Source organism: Acipenser ruthenus, chromosome 17 (assembly GCF_902713425.1).
Source record: "Acipenser ruthenus chromosome 17, fAciRut3.2 maternal haplotype, whole genome shotgun sequence".
In the NCBI taxonomy this organism is placed as follows: Eukaryota; Metazoa; Chordata; class Actinopteri; order Acipenseriformes; family Acipenseridae; genus Acipenser; species Acipenser ruthenus.
In genome coordinates, this window is record NC_081205.1 from 10,990,135 (window position 1) to 11,015,125 (window position 24,991).

General features: G+C 38.4%; 2 protein-coding genes across 2 annotated transcripts; one reads left to right on the forward strand and one right to left on the reverse strand.

Moving 5' to 3' along the window:
• The first annotated feature begins 2,003 nt into the window (after positions 1–2,003).
• Positions 2,004–7,721, forward strand: LOC131697937 (uncharacterized). The gene is made up of 5 exons (XM_058989967.1): positions 2,004–2,243; positions 2,672–2,864; positions 3,083–3,214; positions 4,268–4,393; positions 5,756–7,721. Exons 1-5 carry the CDS (start codon positions 2,128–2,130, stop codon positions 5,942–5,944), a joined length of 756 nt encoding a protein of 251 aa, XP_058845950.1. The 5' UTR covers positions 2,004–2,127; the 3' UTR covers positions 5,945–7,721.
• Positions 7,722–9,950: 2,229 nt separating this feature from the next.
• LOC117423623 (alpha-N-acetylgalactosaminide alpha-2,6-sialyltransferase 2-like) lies at positions 9,951–23,451 on the reverse strand. Its single transcript, XM_034039683.2, has 8 exons — positions 22,615–23,451; positions 17,830–17,998; positions 16,174–16,339; positions 15,234–15,372; positions 14,505–14,608; positions 14,338–14,421; positions 12,945–13,044; positions 9,951–12,576 (listed from the first exon to the last, which is right to left on the reverse strand). The coding sequence occupies exons 1-8, from the start codon at positions 23,374–23,376 to the stop codon at positions 12,406–12,408; spliced, it is 1,695 nt and encodes a 564-aa protein (XP_033895574.2). The 5' UTR covers positions 23,377–23,451; the 3' UTR covers positions 9,951–12,405.
• Positions 23,452–24,991: the final 1,540 nt, after the last annotated feature.

Genomic DNA, 24,991 nt, shown 5'->3' on the forward strand with positions numbered 1-24,991 from the left:
TAAATAGGAAAATAGGATGATTTTGTGTACCGGAGCTCCGTCCCCTTTCTAGATGACCAACTTCCGCCTAACCCTGGGAATGAATTGTCTGACCATCCAGTCCAGGGCACTCTATTCACTTTACAGTGTGCCCTCACAGGTAGGGAGGGAGATGTATCATCAAGAATCATTTTGTCTCTGTCCAATTTTTCATTCTGGTTTGGTTTTTGAGTCTATGCTGGCACATCTTAAGCATTTGTTCCATGGCACTCGTGGTATAGCTGAACAAATTGTGAAGAGACTGGCCATCGCTCAACATGCAACTACGCATGCTCTGGACACCTTTTGAAACCTGAAACTGCAACAAAATTGGTAACTTTGAATGATGGCGTCAAGTTTTTCCTTCCGTTGAAGTTTCGAATTCCTCATATAGACAGCATTATCAATGGTTTATCTGCCCAAAGGATGATGAGAAACGGGGAAGTTTATAATGGCCTCATCTACAAAAACAAACAGAGCTCTGTGAGTTATTTAGTACGTTTTGAAGAAAACGGTGGAGAGATCAGTTTTGGTCAGGTGGAGTATTTTATCAAAGATGACAATAATGGTTCTGCAGTTATCAATGTTTATAGAAACGTACACATTAATGTGTGTCAGAGAGGTTTGCCAGAACCCAAAGATCCAGTGATTAAGGTGTTTTTTACATTAAGGTTTATTGGATGTCAGTTCACTGCTGTGAAGAAAGCCAGGAATTACATGTTTATAAAATGTTCAGAGATAAAAAAATGTTCAGCAGAATTGTATTTGTACCTAGTGATGATGATGGTGTTGATGGATCTGTTTTGTCAGTATTAAAAAGCTATCAGCATAACTGAAAATAGTTCCTTTGTAGAGAGAACTATCTTGTACTATTTTATTGTTACATAGTTGAGCACATTCCTGTTAATATATAATTCCATTGTGACTGTTTCAATATCAGCAGGTACTATTTGTTAGGAGGTGTACACGTCTTGATTTTGTTCAGATTAAGGACTCAAGCCCTGAAGGAGTTTTTTGTTTTTGTGATGTTTTCTCCCCATTCTCTTTCTGTGTTTTATTTATTATACTTGGATGGAGCTGTCTAGTATGCCACGTTGCACTTGGATCCTCTGAAAACAGCTGACGCCCACTATCCTGCTAATAATTCAAAGTCACATTCAAACTCGGAACTCTTGATATTTTGGTGTACTTTTGATATCATTAACATCAAATTTGTGTGAATTTGGCACAGAATTACCCAAATATAGTGGGACACTGAACTTGATTTTATAGTGACACACACATCGGTCACGTGAGGAGAAAAGCAAGGTGGGGGATCGTCAATTGCATTACGAATTGTAAATATATTGATCATTACTTTTTAAAAATATGTTTTATGATAAATTAATTTACATTAATACGATTATATAGCGTATATGTCGTATGTTTAATTGTCAATGCGAAAGAAACGGATAGAATATCTTTGTGCTGCCTTTAGCTATATCAACACGTGTTGACGTCCTACGTTTTTTTGCCACGGAAACGGGAATGATCAATACTCGTTCAGTGTAACTAATAACTTTGTTGTTAAAATATATATTGTCATGTTAGCTATACATCCAGAAATATCTATTTAAGTCTAAAAAAATTTTAAATAGCTATTTTTAGAATATACAAAATAGCATAGTATTATAAATGTGACCTTAACGAGTGATTTCTGTATATTCAGTGTGCAATTTTTGCCTCTTCACACAGTGAAAGCCTATATATGCTTAGTTTATTTCCCATGAATTAAGTTGTATTTTACAGTGTGCTGAAATTGAAAATGCGTTAAGGCTGTACTGTAGCAAGTTAGATGCGCATTTTTTTTTTTTTTTTTAAGACTTTATATTGGGCCAATTTTATCTTTGATGTTGAAGTACCATGTTCGTTTAATTTTACGTGTGTGCAGTAAATGGATGAAAAATGTCTTGCTTGCACATAGCAATGCATCTTTAAATCAAACTGCACGCACTGTGACTTACGCGTGTATTATTTTTCATTAGTATTTTATTCAATTTAGAAAAGGTGTCGGTTAAGAGACTCGATGTAAAAACCCTTCATGAAGATAGACCTGCTTCAAACAGTAAAATGATGGGAAGACGGAAGAGGCTCATTCCTTTGGAAGAAGCCATTTATCATGCCAGCTCACAGACTGATAAAAAAAAAAAAAAACCTGGAGTTCAGATTCATCAATTCAGACAAAGGTAAGTTACGAATTATAATGTACTAATATGGGCTGGTTAGTAACAATTTTACACATTTTTATTTTTGTTTTCTCAAAACAGCCAGTTTACATGGAATTGTTTATATTATTTTTAGTAATAGTGAATAGCATTGCTATTTTCTATTTCATGTTCCCTCGGCTACACTGGCTTAAACTGTTAAAAGCATCAGATGTAATTGTTTATGTGTTAAAGTTTAATAAGAATGAGCCTAAAATGGATATAATGCTTATTAATAATCAAACTTTAATAACTGTATTTTACAGTTGCGATTTTCTAAAATATCTTATCCCAGTGTTGTTCATGCAGCTGTTTTCCTGTCACTAAATCATATCAATGCAATGATAGATACTAACAGTCTTATGCAATATCTAGTCACTTCATATTATATACGTGTATTCTTTTTGCAGCGTTGATACAGCACAAGAAGATCTGTCATTGGGAAGATTGGTAAATGATGATCACAAAAAACCCAATTGCAAAATGAAAAATATTAATGTTGAAGGCAAACCACATTTGTGCCTTTTCGTGCTCAGAAACATAACATGCGGAGAAGAAATAACCTATAATTATGGTCCTGTTAACTGGCCATGGAGAATTATGGTAAGCATGTACATCATAACTTTTGAAATAGGTATTAAAAAGGTTTCAGACTAAACATTTTTGTATGTATTGAAGATACAATTTTGTCTATTTAAGTGTCCTTTATCTGTGAATTAATTATTAAATTTCAACTTTGCTTTGTCTGCTATCCTGTTATACAGATAAGTTCAACTTGTAATTGCTGTTCTGAATATTCTGACAATTTTATACTTTTACAGGTCACGGATGAAGCAGAAAGTCCTGTGAATAATTCAGTCAATGAGCCAGTCCAACTTGAGTTTAGCGGCTGTTCATCTGAGGTGGACCATGCACCTGATGCTATACAACAGTCTACCTCAACTGCAACACAGGTACAGTATTAGCAAAGTATTAGCTACGTAGTGTTTGCTGCAGATCCAGTAAGTATTATTAGTGTCATTAATCTACAGATACAACATTTCTATGCAAGTATAAGTGTGTATTGTGTCCCTATATTGTCAGATACAGAATTTGTATGTATTGTGTCCCCATACTTTACCACATGTATGTAACGGCTCATTGCATAGATCAAGTGCACAGAGAGTGTCCCCATATTGTTCGTTTCACAACATGTGTTTAGTGTGTCCCCATATTGTCAGTTGCAGTGTTGCTGTGTAAATATGCAAAATAGATCCCTGTTTAGGTGAAGTCCATAGTCAGTGTCCCCATATTGTTAGTTGCAGCATGTGTGTGAAGTGTGTCCCCATATTGTCAGTTACAGAATGTGTGTGTAAATGTGGAAAGCAGGTCACTGCTTAAGTGAAGAGCACAGATAGTGTCCCCACATTGTTAGTCACTGAACAAATCTTAAGATGTTTTATAACGTCCAAGTGTAGCTTCATTCAGAGTGCTCATAGGATTATAAGAGTAGCCACGTGTTGTTATATTCCAAGAGTGATATCAGTACCTGGTTCGTTCTCCAGGTTGTTGTACCAAAGGTGTTGTCTCATAGTAAATATAATTGGTTTCATTAATTAATATAGTAATGCCTTAGGTGTCAGTTTGCATAACAAATTGGTCTCAAGATAAACTATTTTGCCTTAGAAATGCTGTTTTATACAATGACTGTCCAACAATCTTTGGACACCAAAAATGGGTGCTTTGGATATTATGTATCTCTTTCATTTATTATCAGAAAGCCGCCCTACCAGGTCAACCCACATGTTGATGTGGGGGCCAAGGGCACACAAATAAGTAAATTATAAAGAAAAACATTTGAGTGTTTGGAGTGTTTAAAGAACTAGCGACTGACCCACATCTGTATACCTTTGTTGCAGTATAGTCAAAATATTTTAGTGGCAAGAAAAACAATTGCAGCATGATTCTTTTCACATAAACTGAGTAAAAGTAGGGAATCCTCAGACTATTTCTTTGTACTTTTACAGGTTGTGGATGAAGCAGAAAGTCCTGTGAATAATTCAGAGCCAGTCCAACCTGAGTTTAGCGGCTGTTCATCTGAGGTGGACCATGCACCTGATGCTATACACCAGTCTACCTCAACTGCAACACAGGTACAGTAACACAGCACAAAAGTTATAATAGCTACTTTGTGTTTGCTGCAGGTCTTGTTATTAATGCTGTTAATCTACAGATACAAAGTATAGTTTGTCCCCTTTTTGTTATTTATACAATATGATTGTATTGTGTCCCTATATTATCAGTTGCACAATGTATGTGTCTTGTGTCCCCACATTGTAATAGAAATGTGTAAAATGTCAATGCTTAGGTAAAATCCACAGTGTCCCCAGGTTGTCAGTTATACGACTTGTGCGTATTGTGTAGCATGTCCCCACACTGTAGTACAAGTGGGTCGTTGCATATGTGAAATAAACAGGCAGTGTCCCCACATTGTCATTTAAAAAACATGTTTGCTGTGTATCCCCTATTGTTAGTTACAGAATATGTGCATAGTATGTATTTTTTTGCCAGGGTTCTCATTATAATAGAACCTGTATGTGATATCAGAGCCTGTAATGTACTGCAGGAGTTTTGCACCATGGTCCTAGGGCACCACTGACTCTGTTGGTGTTACAGCTGAGTTGTCAGAATGGGTGGGCGATATGCATTAAAAATAATATCACAGTATTTTAGACCTTACAGATGATATTTTATGACAGATGACAGAAAAGATCGGCACTTTATTTCGTGTTGCGCCACAGAACAGCATGCAAGTTTAGTGTTTCATTCACCAGTAGGTTTAAAACCAAAACATATCCAAACTACTGAGCTTGTGCCCTTTGGTACAGGGTCATCTCCTTCACTTAGTTGTAAGTTAAAACTTCGCCGCTCTCGTCTGTTTCTCCCTGCTTACTTGTTGCCGCCATCATGTTTCTGAGCCTCTGGGTGAATATGATTGGGTCGAGAGGTGCACCAGTGGCTCCATGGTGAATGAAACTCCATGCCCAAACACTGTCTGTACGCTGTGCCTTTCTCAAATGTCAACACCTCTTTACTTTCTCACATATTACTATTTTGGTTTATGTATTTATTTTTTCATTTAGCAGCTTACGTCTTTTGTACACTAGCCAAAAATAAAAATGATATAATCCAACCCCACGATATCTTTTATCGTGAATAAAATTATACCGGAAATATGATATCGCCCAACCCTAGTTGTCAGCTACTTAATTGCTCAACTAACCAAACAAGTAATTTAGAGCTCAGGTGGAATGAAAAGCAGCTGATAGTGAGCCACCAGGACTGAGAACCACTGATTAACTAACACAAACTCCTAGGGCAGTTTATGAAGTACTGATGGCACTCAGTAAATTTCATTTAATGGTTAAAATTCTTTATTAAAACTTTTAAAATGCATTTTTTAAATAAACATTAATATAAAATATTAACTTGATGTTGTTGTTTTCTTTTTTAAGCTATCAGATGAATCTTTGGATGTGTTATCAGATTATTCTCAGTTCGATTCAGACAGTGATCAAGACTATGTTCCTGACAGTAGCACGTCAGACAGCACTATCAAAAGTAAAGAGTTGATGACTGAACCAAAAAAGAAGAAAGCATGTGCAAAGCAAAACGCACCAACCTCAGAAACGGCAAAACACTGAGCAGACATCTAGAGGCATCTTTTCCCCTTCTGTAAGCAACTGTGCAACCAATCAAAATGAACGTGAATTATCTTCTGTTACCATAAAGCCCCATGAAGATCACAAAGGGAAATTAAGATTGTACAACAAGACGCAATACTGCCTTTTTTGTGAGAGACATTTTTCCAAAATAGCCAGGCACCTTGCATATGTTCACGGTAATGAAAGTGAAGTAATAAAGGCACTGAGCTTTCCAAAGAACTCAAAAGAAAGGAGGATACAACTAGATCATCTTAGAAACAGAGGAAACTTTGCACACAATGCAGAAGTGATACGGAATGGAACAGGAGAGATGGTTGCATGTAAACGACCAAGAAAAACTGGAAAACCTCAGGAATTCACCTGCTGCATATATTGCCAAGGTCTGTATTCAAGAAAGTCTTTGTGGGCACACATGCGATGCTGTAAACTAAAACCAAAATGTGATGATCAAAAAAGTTGGTAAAAAACGAGTCCAATCTCTATGTGCTTTTGCCTGTCCTGTGCCATTTGAAGTCAGCCAGGGTTTGTGGAGACTGGTGTGTGATATGACACATGATGAGATTTCGTCACTAGTGAAAAGTGACAGATGCATCATCCTATTGGGAGAGCATATGTACAATAAAGTGGGATCTGATGTAGGGAAACATGATTATATCCGACAAAAACTCTGAGAGGTGGGTCGCCTGCTGATAGAAGCCAGAAAAAAAAACACCTCTACTAAAAATGGAAGATTTTGTCATTCCTTCTAATTTCCCCCATGTTGTAACTTCAGTGAAAGCTGCAGCTGGCTACAATGAAGAGAGCCATACTTTCAGAATTCCCTCATTGGCACTGAAGTTAGGTCACAGTTTACAGAAAATCAGTAACATTGTGGAATGCAAATCCATGATTGACGGAAATGATTCAATGGCAGAATCTGCGCGCAATTTTAAACGAATATATGAAACTAGTTGGAATGAAACTATGTCTTCTGCTGCTTTGACCACTCTACGAGAAGCTAAGTGGAACATGCCTCAACTGCTGCCTTTCACGGCAGATGTAAAAACCTTACATGCTTATCCCGAAATTAAACAAAATGAATACCAGAGTGCATTGCATTCAGAGTCGTCTATAAAAACCTTTGCAAACCTTACAAAGGTCACTCTTTCACAGGTAATCCTGTTTAACAGAAGAAGAGAAGGTGAAGTAGCAAAGATGCCTCTAGATGCCTTTACTCGCAGAGACATGTCTGGCCTTCATGAAGATGTTGCAATTTCCCTGTCCGAGCTTGAAAAGAAATTGTGCCAGCACTTTACAAGGCTAGAGATTAGAGGGAAACGGGGCAGAAAGGTGCCAGTCCTGTTGACACCTACTATGGTTGCAGCAATGAACCTTCTGACTGCCAAGTTGCAGATGAAAACGGTTACATGTTTGCAAGGCCTGGAGCTTCATCTTACTATCGAGGATCAGACTCAATGAGTGTGGAGCCAAAAATCCTGCCACCCTGTCGTCAACAAAACTTCGAAAACACATTGCTACATTGTCCAAAGTTCTTAACTTGCGTGAAACGGAGTTAGACCAACTGGCAGACTTTCTTGGCCATGATATTAGAGTGCATCGACAGTACTATCGCCTGCCAGAAGGCACCTTGCAGCTGGCTAAGGTCAGTAAGATCTTAATGGCTATGGAGACAGGAAGGTTGTCGGAGTTCTAAGGCATGAAACTGGACGACATTGAAATTGATCCACAAGGTATAGTTAGGGTTCAATGGGGTTGATAAGGGGGTTCAGGGGTGAATAAGACACCTACAAAATGGGAGGTTGATAAAGTTAACTGACTTAAAAGTAAAACATAAGCATATCATTGTGGTGTTAAAAGGAATATACCTATTATAACAATGAATGCACCCCTAAAATGGCAGTAATGTGTTAATGTGGAGACAATACTAAGGTATCATCAGACAATCAAATGCTGTTTTTAATTTTTTTATTGTCATAAATTAATATATTTATTCCAGCAAGAACAAATCGAAGAAGCTGGAGAAGCGTCTGCGAAGTGAGGATGAGGCTGAGCCTGTGAGTGCACCACCAAGATGTGCAGGTATAATTTCCTTCTGTTACATTGTTAAAAGTTATGTTTTTATAAATGTTTACATTTCTTGAAAATAGAGATATTAAGCCTGCTTCATAATTTTAATTTAGATATAAATGGAATGAGACTTATTTTATGTTCTATTTTATACCAAGCTGGAAGATTCAAGAAATCCAACAATGAAGCATCCACAGGTAAACTACATTTACTTAAGACTACAAAAACCTTCATAGAGTAACATACTGTACATCGAATACATGTCAGTGTATTTATTTGATAACTGTTTTTATTTTTTAATAGGAAAAAAACAAATGAAGAGGAGAAAATGGGATATGGATGAAATTAAGGCAGTCGAAAGACACATGATGACGTTCATCAGAATGTGCAAAGTGCCAGGAAAGACCGATTGTCTCCAGTGTCTGCAGTCTGAACCACATGCCCTTAAAGACAGAGATTGGTCAGCCATAAAATTCTACATAAAAAATAGGATCACAGCTTTGAAAAGAAAGAGTTCATAAAAGTTAGAATTAATCATTTAGAAGAATAAAGGGGTGTTGGTTAATCAGAATTTGGCTGAGATTAAATCAAAACTTTGACCCACCTGCTAATCACAAATCTGCGTTTGTAATTTGAGATTAGTGGGTAGGTCACAGTTTTGATTTGATCTGTCCCTTTATGTTCTTTTTTTGCTTTTTTCTCAGGAAAGGTTTAGATATCAAAATTCCAATTTGAAGTGGTATTATGGCTTTGTTTTGAAAATGGGATATTTGGTCATTTTTTGTTTTATCATTGCAGTTGATGTGGTACTGGAATCAGTTTCTCTGCGTGATTAGATTCGTATTGTTGAGCCCTTAAAGGACAACTATCACATTTTATATAAATTTTATATAAATACGGTTGTATGTGTACTCATGTTGTTACAACTGCCTGAGTAAAGCATGTGTAATTTTTTGTTTCAATTCTCATACATCCCCACTCCCTCCTTCCTAACTCCCTGCTCCGTGCTTTGTCCCTGCTCCATCCTCCCTACTCCCTCCTTCATCACTCCCTGCTCTGTGCTTTGTCCCTGCTCCATCCTTCCTACTCCCTCCTTCGTAACTATCCTTCGTCCTAGGAGTAGGAAGGATGGAGCAGGGACAAAGCACAGAGCAGGGAGTGATGAAGGGGGGAGTAGGGAGGATGGAGCGGAGTTACAAAGGAAGGAGCGGGTAGTAGGGAGGATGGAGTAGGGAGGAAGGAGCAAGGAGGATGGAGTTACGAAGGAGGGAGGATGGTGGACGGAACAGGGAGCTAGGATGGAGAACGGAGTTACAGAGGATTGATGAGGGAATGACTTCCGTTTCCCTAGGAGGATGTACTCATACGGACACTTTACAAGTGGGAGCTATAGTTATCTCTTATGTGCAGTGGTCCTTGGCTACCATTATTTTTTGTAATATAATTAATATTAGTTGGTAAGACTGTGAAACGCTAACGCTCTGATAAACTGCTAACAATTATAATTTGAGTTGCTGTGGGGAAGACATCCCATGCTCCGTGGTTTTTTTTCCCAAGGCAGCATTGTATATAGCTGACATTTTTGTGGAGGTTAATCTTTTAAAGCAATAAAAACTGAATAGAAAAACTTCAGGTACTTTTTTCCTAGCAACATGTAAGTACATAGTTGTCCTTTAAACAGTTGAAAAAATATACTGATGTTTCTGTGTTCCAGATGGTCTTCGTCCGAGTTTTAGTAGGTTACGTTTTGCTTGATTTCTGGAAAGTCTTGGGAAGCAGTTTTGCCTGATTATTAATGTGGAATAATGTGGAACCAATATCTCTTCCCAGTGGTACAATATCTTGTTTTGAAAATTCTTAGTTTTGTTGTTGCAGTTGATGTAAATGCACAGATTGGTGTTGTTTATTCCTCAAATAGGTTTAAACACATTAACATTTCTCTGTTTAGTACAAATGTTACTCTCATTTAATGCAGATTTAATACATTTACTCTCCTATAATACAGATCTTATTTTGTATATTAGTTACATATAAGTACCTCAGATGTACTTCAGAGTTGGAAATAAAAAAAAAGCATGTAAACAACAGGTTAAATGTGAAACGTCTTTTTTCTTTGTAAAAAATCTTATTTTGTATATTAGTTAAATTTAAGTACGACAGATGTACTTCAGAGTTGGAAATAAAAAAGCATGTACACAGGTTAAATGTGAAACGACTTTTTTTTTGTTAAAAATCTTAAAACATTTTTGTTCTGTTCAAGTTTTCAATGTAAAATAGACTATCCTGATAAATCCTGACATCAATCCTGATAAAACAGTTAACAAACTGTTTGGTCTGTAGATTTTGATGTTAAGGGATTTGGGATATTGATAATATTTTGCCACTTTTTCGAAATTTTCCTTGGTTATGGACTGAACATGTAGCAGGGCAGGAGCCCTGCACATGAAGAGGGGATTTGTGTGTATGCATTGTAAATAGTGTTTTTGTGTAATTGTTGTAATTTAATTTATTGCAGTACCTGACGCTCCTGGGATCGCCTGCCTGCTGTGTGTTATTGCCAGCTGTGGATGATCAGCGGGTAGGTGTGTTCCAGCACGGCGTCAGGTATAAAGAGGTCCTATTTGTTCACCTCTGGGCTGCTGCAAAGCCACGGACAATGGGCTGAAGATCGTCCACGCTACCCGAGCATAGTGAGAGAAATAAGTTGCTGAAATCCTCTGATAGCCGTGATGGTGAACCGGGATCGGAGCCAAAAGAAGCTGCCAAAACCGCCGACGGCCGGAGTCAGGGTTTGTGCTGATACTAAAGATTAGTTTGGGGATGGTAGATCCCTTTAAAGTATAGCGAGGTGAGCAAGCGGGACCTCCATGCATTAGGGAGTAGCGCACGCCGTTTTTACGGCACATTTTATTTTATAGTTTTTTGTATTGTGTTTTATTTAGTTTTTTTCGTATGCTGGCCGTACTCACTCAGTGAGCTACCATGGTTGGTAGTGTCACGTGAGCTGTTCTGTATGTGTGTAAATAAATCCTGCGCGCCTGCGGGGCGTGTCAATTTCAACCTGTCTGGTCTCCTGCCTGTCACTCAGCAGCGAATGCACGCACAAGAAAGAACCCTTTCACAGAACAGTTATGCACATCTGCAGCCTCCCTAGCTAAATTCCAAAATTCACCCCCAAGTTCACTACTTTATTGTTATCATTCCAGATCAATTATTTAGTTGATATCCTGTACTTTTTTCAAATGCCCATTATCATACATAATGGCTTCAAAGCATATATAAAACAACATTCCAGACACTGCTCACAAATCTCAGTGGGATTTATAACTGGAAGAGTCAAGTTGTGAAAAGCAGTCAACATTGAACAACTACCTTTTCCTCTTAAAGTTGTGCTAGCTTAGTTATTTAATGTAATTGCTGTTTGTTTATTTTAGGACATTGGTACAGCAGCATATTGTTGAAGATATAGATTACTAATTTTAGACATTTAATATGGCTGTATTTTAAAGGAATACTGCAGCGTTTTCAGGTAAATACATTTATACACTGATATACTCAAGCAGTTGTAATTACTAGTAAAATTATGAACATTATTATGGGTAAGCTACATGCATTGAGAGTACAAAAATCTAGTTTTGTGATTTACAAAACATCTTGCATCTAAATCTTGAGATAAATGTGGAATTATGCTTTTCTCTCCATTTTAACACCAAATATTTATATAAACTGATCTAGTTTATGAATTTCTTGGTAAACTCAAACAGTTAAATTAGTATTTGATTAAAAGTCATTCATAAAACTATGAATAGATATAAGTCCCCAGGTTGTAAACAAGGTCCCTGTAATTAACCATAATGTAAGTTGTGTGTGTGTGTGTCGCTATGTCCTTAGATTGGAGTTAAAGAAGAAACTGTCCCCACAATACAGTAAAATGTCAATCCGATTTTAAAGGCTAAATCAAAAACCTTTATATTTAGGCATGGTTATAGAATGCTCTAAAATGTAGTCCAGTGCTGGTTTTGTTGCTAGGACCTCAGTAAAGTGGTGTCCCCACATAGCTGTTTCCAGACATGTGTCCCCACAGTTCATGTAAACGAGTATGTGTGTGTGTGTGTTGCACTCATGTCTCTAATGTAGGTGGCAAGGCACCGACATTAGAGCAGTCGGGCACGTCGGGGTTAAAAAAGACCACTAATACAAGTGTACAACAGAGAAAAGGTAAAGAGACAAACTTGTTTCTTTTTTTGCCGAAAGTAACTGTAGTATTATTACTCCCATTAAAAATCTAAGATGTTATATTACCTTGTTATTGACAAAAGTAATATTATCACAGTAACACATTACGTAACCCCCAGGTCTGGTGGTTGTTCTCTCTATCTCCCGTGATACAAGTTCATGATTTTAGCATCATGCAGTTTCTTCCACTCCTTGATTTCCAATCCAAAGTCATGATTGCCGTAAAACACAGTTTTTGTCTTTGTCTTGTCATAGTAGTGGTCTGGATATTTGGCATAGTCTTCTGTGATATATCCATAGGCATCGACCTGTAGAGATAAATGAAGAAATGGTTGAGAACAGCGAGTTGGTATGTGTGTTTTGGGTGCTGTGTGGACAACATTTTTGGGGTTCCATTTTCAGTAAGCAAGGCGAGGGAAAAGTAAATTCTACATTGTACAGTATGTAAAAATAATGTGATATCTTGTAACAATTGTAAGTCGCCCTGGATAAGGGCATCTGCTAAGAAATAAATAATAATAATAATAATAATAATAATAATAATAATAATAATAATTTGGTTACCTGTCCCAGTTTGCTGGTGGATAGTGTATAATACAATGACTAAGCTGTCTGTGTTTGTGTATCTCAGCAGACCCAAGGAACCAGGGTATCCCCCATTCCCAATCGTACTTACAACATCACAGAGGTGCAGAGCCAGGAGCAGAGCGAAGGCTCCGGTGGTTGGTCTGTAGATGGCCCAATCTATTCCTTCAACAGTTTTTGATTTCAAGAACCTGCAAGTCAGATGAAACAGCTCTGAGTCACTTTCTACAGTAGCAGAGGTTCCCAGCCTTTGTGGTCTGTGAGTAAATATCAGGGGGTCCCTATAAAATAATGCAGCTCCATCTCCCACACTTCCAAACCATTCACTTGCTACTCAGTAAACACCACAAGACAATTACACACAACATATCCAACATATGCCTCCTTACAACATCCTGCTACCTATTAATCCTGAATAGTTTGTAGCATAATTCTGATATTTTGAGTCCAAAGCTGGCTGTGGTCCGTGAAAAAATAATTAAATGTAAAACCTGTCCAATCCAGCGTCGCTTGGGACTGAAAAATTGTGCCAGATTAGACAGTGTGCTGGATTACAGAGTTACTGTAAAAAAATCTAATACTGTACCTAAAACAGGTACAATATTAGCACAAGCCTGTCTAAACCATTCCCATAGCATGCAGTATTCAGGCGCTTTCTGACGGCATTCAGGTTTTCTTGTTGTTGCTTTAAGTAGGCATATTTTCTTTTCAGAATGTTTGAAATGTGTGCCTTCACTTAGCTCTTTTTGTGTTGGTTTTGAAAAAAAAAAATCAAGAGATAGCCTGCTGTGTGGAAGTTTAGACATTTTGTGTGCTGTTCATGTGAGTATATACACAACGTCTGATTTACCTTGGTTTGAGTGAGACATGACTTACAAATCATGCCGGATACCAGAATAGGTTTTGGGTTTGTAGACGGTATCACACCATTAATTTCAATAGGGAGTTCATCAGGACCTAAAAATCTTGCCAAATTATATAGATTGCTGATATGTAGAGGGGCTGAATTAGACAGGTTTCACTGTGCTGCTAAACAAGTGAAAAGTGTCAAAGACATGGTGCTTGTAAGGTATAATTCGAGACGAGAGACAGCCTCCGTGCCAAGCCCCTATCCAAGTGCTTTGTCCCTTCCCTCAGCATATACATTCCCAGTATTCCAATCACGTTCACAACAATGCCCACACCAGAATCAACATCCCTCCATCACCCACTTCTCCGCCTTTACAGCTGCCCCGAGGATTATATATGTGGGGGTCTTCAATTGCCCCAAAATATCTATCGAGCGATAAGCCCAGCGGGAGAGAGGCCCAATATTGTATCTATACACAATTGTCATTTTTATGCATTCCATACACAAGCTCCAGGTCTTGTGTGTTATTGGGCTAGTCATTTAAAAATCTTCAGGTACATAGTAGTTCAAATGTTTTTTAGAAGGGTATACCACCACAAGATCAGAAAGACACATAAAGACAAAAAAGAGGTACCTGTTTTTAATGTATCTGTTAAAATCAGGGTGAGCAACCAAATACTTTTCTGGTGTGAAATCCGTCCCAAAATACGACCTTGGCCTAAGCAACAAAAAATACAACATGAAGAAAGTTACACAAGCAAAGCACATTGTATTCATAAAGAGACACAATAATAACCTTACCTCATTTCAAGATAGGGTCCTCTGGAAACCATAGTATTCAGCAGTAACGCTCTTAGCCATTGGTAATCCCTCATATCTTCTGTAACCATGATGTATTTTATTTCCTACAAAAGGCAAAGTGAACAGAGTCTGTTTTAAAGCAGCACAAAATTGCAGCATTCAGCATAATTCTATAGATGATTAACAGGAAATGAATCACAACTCAGACTGCACCCAACTGATGCAGGTGTATTTGCGTACAAGGTGAGATAAATTGTTTGGAAAAGTAAAAATAAATAAATAAAAATATTTAATTATTGCATGGATGACAGCAAACTTGCCTCAGGTTTTTTGTTTAAATGTTTTTTTGTTGTTGCTGTTGTCAGCAATCAAAATAACCCATTTCAAAATGCCATCTTGACCAATTACAAACATGCACACACTCAATCACACTTGTTTTGAATTAGCGAAGTGAAGTCAAATATGTGCAGCCAATTTGTCCTCAACATATTGATTTGTGGAAAGCATTTTTTGACTTTTGCACTTGTAGATGGACTTGCATAATCACAACTCTGCAGCCTCCAGACTTGAGGACAAAACTTATAATAAAAAAATGAGCAAGAGTTTTTTTTTCCTCCTGCAATGCCATTTTAAATTTCACTCGCTGGCACAACTTTTTCTGAAGGCTGAATTGCAACCGCCTGTACGAAACTTGCATCTCATTTGAATATATCAAGACTCAATCTTTACCTTATCCATGGGTACATTGGTAAAACCTAGTTCCTGATAACCCCAGAGAGACGAGAGCATGGTTTGAGCTGTGTGGACATAAAATGAGGTTCTCACTCCAACATCATCTTCAAAGCCTTTGATAACAGCCCCGTTCACACTGCAGGAACACAAACACATCGGTTTATATGCGTATTTATAGAAATATAAACAGTGTGTGCTAGGTGACACTAAAAAGGACAAATTGAGTTATTCTGTTAATAAAATACATTTTCAAAAATTGTTCTGCATAATAATACAAATCCATGATTGATAAATGAGAGACAAGTGTGCTTTTGTTAAACACTCATCAACTGCCTTTCTATTCTGCATTAGAACATTAGATGACTGGCAGGCATTTCAAATCATTTACAGCAAAAGTCTTTCTAAACCCTTCTAGTTTTGTCCGTTTTCCCCCCAATATTTATTATCCTATTAGAGTGCCCCACCCCATATATATAAACCAGGCTGTGCTTGGCATTATGGAAGTTGCTTCTGTTCTCTTGATTGATACAATATTAAGCTTGTTTAGGTATATATCAGTATTCATTTAACTATTCATTTTACAAAACTAGAGCCAGGCAACTAAGTTATATATTTTAAGTTCTGTTTAAAAATACAGCCCTGTATTTCTTCCTCACTGAAGTCAGGCCACACATTCTCAATCAGATGCAACTATTGCCTTAGACTCCATTATTTTTTTTGTGTGTGTATCATGTTAGATAATATATGTTTCCTGAAACAGACAATAATAATCAGATTTATAATCAGGTGTTTGATGGTTCTATGAGATCAAATATAGTCATGGTTGAGCTGACAATGGCCCCGCGGTTCTTCTACTGAAGTAGCTGAAACATGTATCTTTAACAGAACTACTCTAAGACCCTACCCTGGATTTGCAATACTTTAGAGCACTTCGTACCGGAATACATAATCATGAGAGTCGATTTCAGCCCCCTTCCGAGAGCCGTTCAAGATCCCTCCATTCCCAACAGCGGCACAGCGGATACAACCGTCATTCCTCTTGGGACTGAGCAGGACTGTCTGTTCCTTTAGCCCAGGTATCAATTCTACAGCCTGTTTGACTTCTAAAGAAAAATGAACAGGACAGCAAATTAATTCTCACTAAGCCACCAGCACCTTTTTTCTTCAAAACCATTTTCTGATGGAGAGTTTTTGAAGAAACGCTGCTGAAATAGTGTGTCCTGAGAAGTGACAAGCTTTCTCCGTCATGAATATCAACAAATCCAAATCTAATTCTCAACTTAACTTGATTCTCAAGATATCCTCAGCCCAGTCGTTTGCTCCAGATGTTGATGCACTGGTTCAAGCAAAGGTCCCAGGTATCAGGAAGCAGCAGGAATAGTCACTAATATTCTTTGTCTTTATCTTTTGGTGAGTGCTAAATAAAAAATGGATCCGTATCTATATTTTGCAATTTTCTTTAGTGCTGGGAAAAACATGGAATTTTCATGTTCGGATATTCATTCAAGATTTAAATATTCGTTCGGATATTCGTTGTCAAAAAGTTATCAGCCATTATATGTAACACTGTATTAAAGTTGAAAAATATCCCAGAAGTAAGAAAGGACTTACTTTACCCTTGTGAATGAATTATGAACAAAGAAATCAATACAGTACCATAGTTAAATGTTGTGTGTATTTCAAGTAAAAACAAAGTAAACAACACATTTTTTTTAAATAACCCCTGCCATTGTTGTGCCTTTGCAATAAACACAAAGTGGCCATAGACACATTTTCATGAAGTAATAACATTAGTTTTTAACTACAATAAACACTTCAAATAAAATAAACGTGAAAAAGGGGGTGAATATTCTGTGGGCCGTATGTTTGACACCCCTGGTTTAGATAATTCAAATGTATTTCTTTCTGTAAAAATATGTAATTCACCAGGGAGGTCCAGTCTTAATGATTTAGACCTGTTACTGTCTAAATCAGCAGTTCTCAAACAATGGAGTCGCGAATAGCTGTGCAATTAAAAATAAACTATTTTAGTTTAAGAAACAGGTATGTTCATTTATTATTATTGGCTCTTTTTTACTCCAAATGAGTCCTCATTTTCTTTTCCTGCCTTTGAACGTTCTGAATTGGTTACCTAGCAACCAACTAAGGCTTTTTCCCGCTGTTACATGTCAGCCAATCAACACTTCTGTACCGGTCTTGCATATCAGCCAATCAGCACTTCTGTAGTGTTAACTGGACTATATTTGTTGTGAAGGGAGTTCAGAAAGTTTTACTGTATTGTAGCATTTGCCGCTACAGGATAATGCTGCACAAGCTGTTTGCAAGTGATACAACATGTGTATGTAGTGCATGTCACAAATGTAGTGGTCCTGCATTGATTTTCATTTTTCATGAAGATCTTTACAAAGGCCCTTGCTGTGATGGAGACACAGACACCAACACCATGTCATGCATTGCAGATCCTGGTATTCCATGCAGGTCATCCATCAACGTACTAACCAAGACCAAGTGGGCAAATCAAGGTAGTATGACTACAGACCATCCCTAGGAAGGCCCTAGGAGTGACAGAACCATTTCCAAGCTCATTCCTCACCTGTGTAATTAGTCCCCATCCATCCATACGGAGGGTTGAAATGTTCCAGCCTCTTCCACTCCTCATCATTAAAGTGCTCTTTGTGCATGAAGAGGCTGATGTCAGGGATGAAGAGCTGCTTAAACCAATCAATTTCAGCAGACCTGGACCTTATAGACTCTGGGCAGGTCTGTAACAGAATCATTGAGAACATGTAGTGGATACTAAGGATGTGAGATAAAGTTAAAAAGGAGAAGTTCCCAACATGCCAACAGTGTAAGTGTTAATTATAAGACTCAACCCTCCGGTTAAGAGTCCAGAGCCCTAACCACTACTCCACACTGCTGCCCCTGATATGTGTATATCTCAATCTACAGTAAAAACATATTCCCCTGTTTTGAGAATTCAGAGAGGTATGTTGTGAGATTGCTAATAATGTACTTTCGACAGTCGTGGAAAACATTGATGTTGCTGTGTGCCTTGGTTGTTGTTTTTGTTTAGTTTTTATCTTTTCATTGGCTCTGCATTATTTGTTCTGAAGTTATGCGATAAGCATAATTAACACAAGACTTGCAAATGGATTATAGGAGTTTAGGATGTGTATTGCCATCTCAGTAAGATGAGGATTCTTGAGTTTGATGCTTTTTGATTCGTGGAACGATGTTAATCGTACCAAACTTGTCAGGTTACTGTCTGTGAAAATTTCATAGACGTCATGAGAGCATCTGTAGTGCTGCTTTCCGAGTATGATTACGAGTAATGGTTTCTCTGCACACCCTTCATTTTAAGTATTCAATTTCATGAATAGGGAGCCCCTATTTTAATATATAAACATCAGTACCGGTAGACACTTGAGACACTGTTGAATTGGTGAGTTTTATAAACAGCTGGTATATAAGAAAGTGTGCATGTTAACCGCATTGATTAAGGTGTATAGACAACAATTGATTGGGTCATTCCATGACAAATCACCCCAGAAATGTTGGATTTTAAACGCTATTGTCACCGATTTACACCAGACTTGTTTCTTAGGGTTGTTTCAGGCATACAAGCTCAACTTTACATATTTTTAGACCTACCAGATCAAGGGGTTAAAAGTTATAGAGAGGTCAAAATGTGGTTGATGGGTACCCCACCTTAATGTTAACCAACATTTTACTTAAAAACTAAATTGGAAAGAGAACAAAAGGCAGTTACACCTTAACAAAGTTTTTGACCTTTGACCTTAAATCTTAAATCTCAAATGACCAAGAAAAGGTCAAGGTCTCAGCTTTCAGGAAGGTAATATTTTTGGTTTGTGTTGAAAAACTCAAAACCTCATCTGCCCCGCCCCCCATTTCTAAGAAACCTGAATAATCTTCAGGTAACAAACATTTCATTTGAATCAGGTGACATGAGTAAATGAATAACACATCAGCTGGAGAAAAAAGTCAGCACCTTTTATTCCAGGTGAACAATTACTTTTCTGTGACATGGAGATGTTACTACCACTGCTATCATAGTAATGAAGTAAAGTATGGAAGATGTAATCAAGGTTTTGCACTCAGTTCAGAATTTGAGAACTTCCCATTGATGTAGAGTATCACAGGTGCCAGAAATTCCTTCAATACAAACTCCTCCCCCAAGTGAAGGAAAAACTTCCCCACCTGAGGAAAATTCATTACTTCATTGGAATTTTTTTGCAACTTTACATGGCAAAGGTCCTTGTGATGGCATTGGGGGAACAGTCACGCAAAAGGACTGCAAAAACAAGCTTGCAGCGTCCCACTGATGGCCAGATTGTCACCCCTGAAGACATGGATTTATTCTGCAAGACTGCCTTCCACAACATAACCTTCATCTTTGTATCCGGAAAAGACATCATGGCCAATGCTGAACACTTAAAACATAGGTTCAAGTCTGCATTAACCATAAAGGCCACTAAACACCTGCATAGATTCATCCCCATTTCCCAGACTTGACTTCAAGTCTCTTCCCTCTTCATAAGTGAATTAGAAACTGTAAGTATCTCCAGGAATGGCTCCGATCGAATCCAAAGCTGAGGAAGAAGATGCCGTTTTGCAATGTCTCTCAGGAATTTGGGGACTTTTATATCCAATTCAAACACCCTGGTGGGAAATCACAGCAGTATCGCTGGCCAGAGAAGGATGACAAATGCTGGGTACCCCATGGCAACATTCTTTGCAGTGTTATATGCTCTAGTCTCACTTCGTCTTCCTCAAGAGGCTATAAGTTTCAGAATCAAGATCTCAAAAAGACTGAGCAACTGTGGAGAGTGAGAAGGGGTCATTGACTGGTGTGACCTGTGTTGCGTTAAAGTAATTGTTCACCTGGAATAAAAGGTGCTGATTTTTTCCCCTACTGATGTGTTATTCATTTACTCATGTCACCTGATTCGAATTAAATGTTTGTTACCTGAAGGTTATTCAGGTTTCTTAGAAATGGGGGACGGGACAGGTAAGGTTTTGAGTTTTTCAACGCAAACCAAAAATATTACTGTGGCGGAGTATCCCGCCCCTATATTTATATGTGCACTGTGTTTTATTATTTGTATTATTGTTTGCGGTGCAGATAAAAGAGCACCGTATTTGTTATTGTTTTTGTATTTTAAAAATCTCATGAGGATGCGTGACTGATCAGCTAGTGATTTATTTAGCTGGCTGACAGTCACACATCCTTATTAAACTAGTGCAGACGGTGACCATCTCCCAAGTTAATTCATTGATTAATTGTGGCTAATCGGGAGATGGTCAGTTTATATAAACCTACAGTTCCCTACACTCTGGGCGTGTGCAGAGGAGTGTACGAGAGAGCGAGGAGAGAGCGAAAACTGAACTTAAAAATAACTGCTAAGCGTGTTGGTTTATACCAGAACGATACTTATTTGTTTATTTGTTTGGCCAACGCGCCTTTTTGTTTGTTGTTTTGTTGTTGGTTTAAACCTTTTGTTTTGTTTTATTATTTAATAAAACGCTGAGCGCAGTAGTGCTCAGTTCCACCATTCCATCCATTGCCTTTTGTTTACTGTTACTTCCTGGTCCGTGACATCACTAGTCACACGCCACTCAACAGCTGCTTGGCCACATATGGTGGCCTGCGGGGGACAAACAACGCCTCCAGGAGCCGGACCAGGAAAGAAAAGGACAGGTTTTTTTTTCCAAAAAGTGTTTTTTTGTGTTTTGGGGGAAAAATATACATATATATTATATATATATATATAAAAATGGAAGGCTGGAGCTGGAGAGACGGCTGCGGGGAACTGCAGGAAGAACTGGCTCAGGAGAGGAAGGACAGGGAGGAGGAGTGTCGCCTAATGGCTAGACATCCAGGGCGATATAGCCAGTCATCACAGGTGTGCCCCCTCTGCGACCAAAAACATTGGTTTGCCAACTGTCCCTTCTGCTATTATGAAAAGGAGGAAATAGCGCCCAGAAGGGGGGAGCCCATGCATCCAGCGCCCAGAAGGGGGGAGCCCGTGCATCCAGAAGTGGGGAGCCCATAGGTCCAGAACCTAGGTCTCCAGTAGCAAAGGAAGAATACCTGCTGCCTCTGCCCCCGCCACCTCCACCAGCAGAGGGTGAATACCTGCTGGTTCCGCCTCAAGCTCCGTGAGAGGACTGCTTGCCCCTCCCACCTCCACCAGTAGAGGGTGAATACCTGCTGGTTCCGCCTCAACCGCCGTGGGAGAACAGCTTGCCGCTCCCAGCTCCACCAGCAGAGGGTGAATACCTGCTGGAGCTGCCGGTCATGAAGAAGGGGGTGGACCACCCCCAAAATTTCCTTGGCCAGAGGAGCCGGCCTGTGCGTGGTCTACCGGGACGCTACAGCTGTTTGGGTGGGAGGAGGACATCCCACCGTGGCCGCCACCTTTGGCCCGTTGCTGCCCCTGTTCCTGGGCCGGGACTGCTAGCCAGGACTTTGGGGACTAAGGGGGAACGTGGCCGAAAAGGCCATGTGTGCTGCGCACAAGGGGGGGGGCATGTGTGGCGGAGTGTCCCGCCCCTATATTTATATGTGCACTGTGTTTTATTATTTGTATTATTGTTTGCGGTGCAGATAAAAGAGCAGCGTATTTGTTATTGTTTTTGTATTTTAAAAATCTCATGAGGATGCGTAACTGATCAGCTAGTGATTTATTTAGCTGATTGACAGTCACACATCCTTATTAAACTTGTGCAGACGGTGACCATCTCCCGAGTTAATTCATTGATTAATTGTGGCTAATCGGGAGATGGTCACTTTATATAAACCTGCAGCTCTCTACACTCTGGGCGTGTATAGAGGAGTGTACAAGAGAGCGAGGAGAGAGCGAAAACTGAACTTAAAAATAACTGCTAAGCGTGCTGGTTTACACCAGAACGATACTAATTTGTTTATTTGTTTGGCCAATGCGCCTTTTCGTTTGTTGTTTTGTTGTTGGTTTAAACCTTTTGTTTTATTATTTAATAAAATGCTGAGCGTCGTAGTGCTCAGTTCCACCATTCCATCCATTGCCTTTTGTTTACTGTTACTTCCTGGTCCGTGACATCACTAGTCACACACCACTCAACAGCTGCTCAGCCACAATTACCTTCCTGAAATTTTGAACAGATGAAGCCAAGACCTTGACCTTTTCTTGGTAATTTTGTGTCTTTTATTTTTGGGGTTTAATCCCAAGATCAAAGGTCAAAAACTTTGTTAAGGTGAAACTTCTTTTTGTTTTCTTTCAAATGTATTTTTCCTAAGGTTACATTACCCTTACAGTGCATAACTGTTTTACAAAGGAATAAGAATTTGTAAGAACCATCAAGCCAACCCTTTCCTTACTGTCTTTTTTGCAGAAGGGTCCCGGTGGTAGTCCTCCTCTATGTCCCACTTGGGGTACAGTTGAAAATCCCCGATCCTTAAGGACTTTTTGGGGGTCTGTGGTCTTGGCTTTTCTATGGTAGACTTCTTTGTCTGGGGTTTGGGTCTTCCTATGGTAGTCCTGTCTGTTATGGGTTTGGGTTTTTCTATGGTAGACTTCTTTGTCTGGGGTTTGGGTCTTCCTATGGTAGTCCTCTCTGTTATGGGTTTGGGTTTTTCTATGGTAGACTTCTTTGTCTGGGGTTTGGGTCTTCCTATGGTAGCCCTGTCTGTTATGGGTTTGGGTTTTTCTTTGGTCACCTTCTTTGTTGTGGGTTTGGGTCTTCCTATGGTAGTCCTGTCTGTTATGGGTTTGGGTTTTTCTATGGTAGACTTCTTTGTCTGGGGTTTGGGTCTTCCTATGGTAGTCCTCTCTGTTATGGGTTTGGGTTTTTCTATGGTAGACTTCTTTGTCTGGGGTTTGGGTCTTCCTATGGTAGTCTTCTCTGTTATGGGATGGGGTTTTTCTATCGTAGACTTCTTTGTCTGGGGTTTGGGTCTTCCTATGGTAGTCCTCTCTGTCATGGGTTTGGGTTTTTCTATGGTCACCTTCTTTGTTGTGGGTTTGTGCACATTCACCAGCGTGGCTTGCTTTTCCACAGTGGGTTTGAGAGGTGGCTCCAGGCTCATCACAGGCATGGCTTGCTTTTCCACAGTGGGTTTGAGAGGTGGCTCCCGGCTCATCACTGTAGATCTTAAAGAAGCGGCTGCTTTTTCTCCTAAAGTTGTTTTGTCTTGGTTTTCTGGAACGGGAGCCACCATGACATACCTATTGTTGGATTTAGGATTAATACTTTTAATGGTGGAAAGGGGAAATTAAAATGAATATTTTACAATATTTCCATAAAGAACATATGCATGCACTATAACAAGTAACGACAAGATGAGATTAACTTGTTTAGGCAGTTATGAAAAGAGAGAGATAGTCATCATCAATCACTACAAATGCTTAATGAAGGAAAGTAATTGATAACATTATAACTCATTATTTTAATAATTAGCTAAAGCATTTTGACTTCCACCTTCTTCAGATAGCAAGGTGGAAACATCTAGGTACACTGATGTTGTTCTTTAAGTTTGCAAGTTGCACAGTATATACTGTAAATACAACTGGTAATTAAAGAAAATCATACCATTGCAATTCGGTTTTTCTGAAACATAAATTGATTCTATAGTCTGTTTATATCCCAGACTTGACCAAAACAAAAAGTCTACTGTCATATTAATTAGAACTAAATATGTTTAAAAAGAAAAAATTAAAAAAAGGCTTTAGCCCTTGGTGGTGAAGACGTTTGACACACCAATCATGGAAATAAGCTGCTAAAACTGTATAACTATTCCCAGGCAGTTGCTATTTGCATACAAGTGAAATCCTCCATCCAACTAGTGATAATAATCTGATATTTATTTAGTTAACACCCTTGAATGGGTACAAAGTTCGTTTCCATGTTATCTAAATACAACTCAGAACCTTATTGGTGTCCAAAATCTAGCAGTCTAACAATTATAAAAACAATCAAAACAAGCTTAAAATACCACTCCACTGTTACATGTTAGTAACTGAGCTCACAGTAGATGCAATCCAGAGAGTTATCAAAAGAACAGCCATTGATTTTTGTACATTATTAGCATTTTGCTATAGTTTTAGGCAGGCAGTTAATTAAACTTTTACTCTGCATAAAATGATTTGGTTCACTTTTTACACAAAAACTTTTAAACACAGCTTTTTAAGCATCATCTTTGGGGATTTTAAGCCATCCAATAAGTGAATAAGTAAAGAGACAATTTCAAACATTAATACCACAGATCACACAGGCACCTGCCACTAGTTTTGTGGGACGTACACAAGGAAGGCTTGATCGCAAACAAGTGGCAAAGGGTCACGCTTTATTTTAAGGGCCGTTTGTTTTGTACATGTTAATGTTAACTGTAAGTTAATAATATATAATAGGCCAGCTAAAACTACAAACACCAGAGCCCTATGGAAGATCAATCAAACACCAGAGTCCTATGGATGATCAGTCAAACACCAGAGCCCTATGGATGATCAATCAAACACCATATCCCTATGGTAAATACTTTTTGTCGTATTTCAGTTGTCTATGCACTATATAATTAATTACTGAGAAGAAAAGATTTCAGTTTGTTTAATTAAAGAACTCTGCAATGGTTTGTTTACGTGTTTCCCTTCCATTATTAATGTGAAGTTTAAAATAAAGCACCTTAAAATATAAAATAAACCAAAACAAAATGTATTTATTGCCATTGTTATTTAATGATTAATAAATAATGTGTTTTG

Bases quoted from the DNA above. Each gene is read 5' to 3' on its own strand.
- LOC131697937 (XM_058989967.1), top strand. From the start codon at position 2,128: ATGATGGGAAGACGGAAGAGGCTCATTCCTTTGGAAGAAGCCATTTAT. The intron at 2,865-3,082 runs GTAAGCATGTAC...ATACTTTTACAG, and splicing joins ACTGGCCATGGAGAATTATG to GTCACGGATGAAGCAGAAAG. The intron at 4,394-5,755 runs GTACAGTAACAC...TTCTTTTTTAAG, and splicing joins CTACCTCAACTGCAACACAG to CTATCAGATGAATCTTTGGA.
- LOC117423623 (XM_034039683.2), bottom strand. From the start codon at position 23,376: ATGAGCCGGGAGCCACCTCTCAAACCCACTGTGGAAAAGCAAGCCATG. The intron at 14,609-15,233 runs GTAAAGATTGAG...TGCCTTTTGTAG, and splicing joins CCAATGTACCCATGGATAAG to GAAATAAAATACATCATGGT. The intron at 12,577-12,944 runs GTAAGTACGATT...TTATCTCTACAG, and splicing joins CTCTGCACCTCTGTGATGTT to GTCGATGCCTATGGATATAT.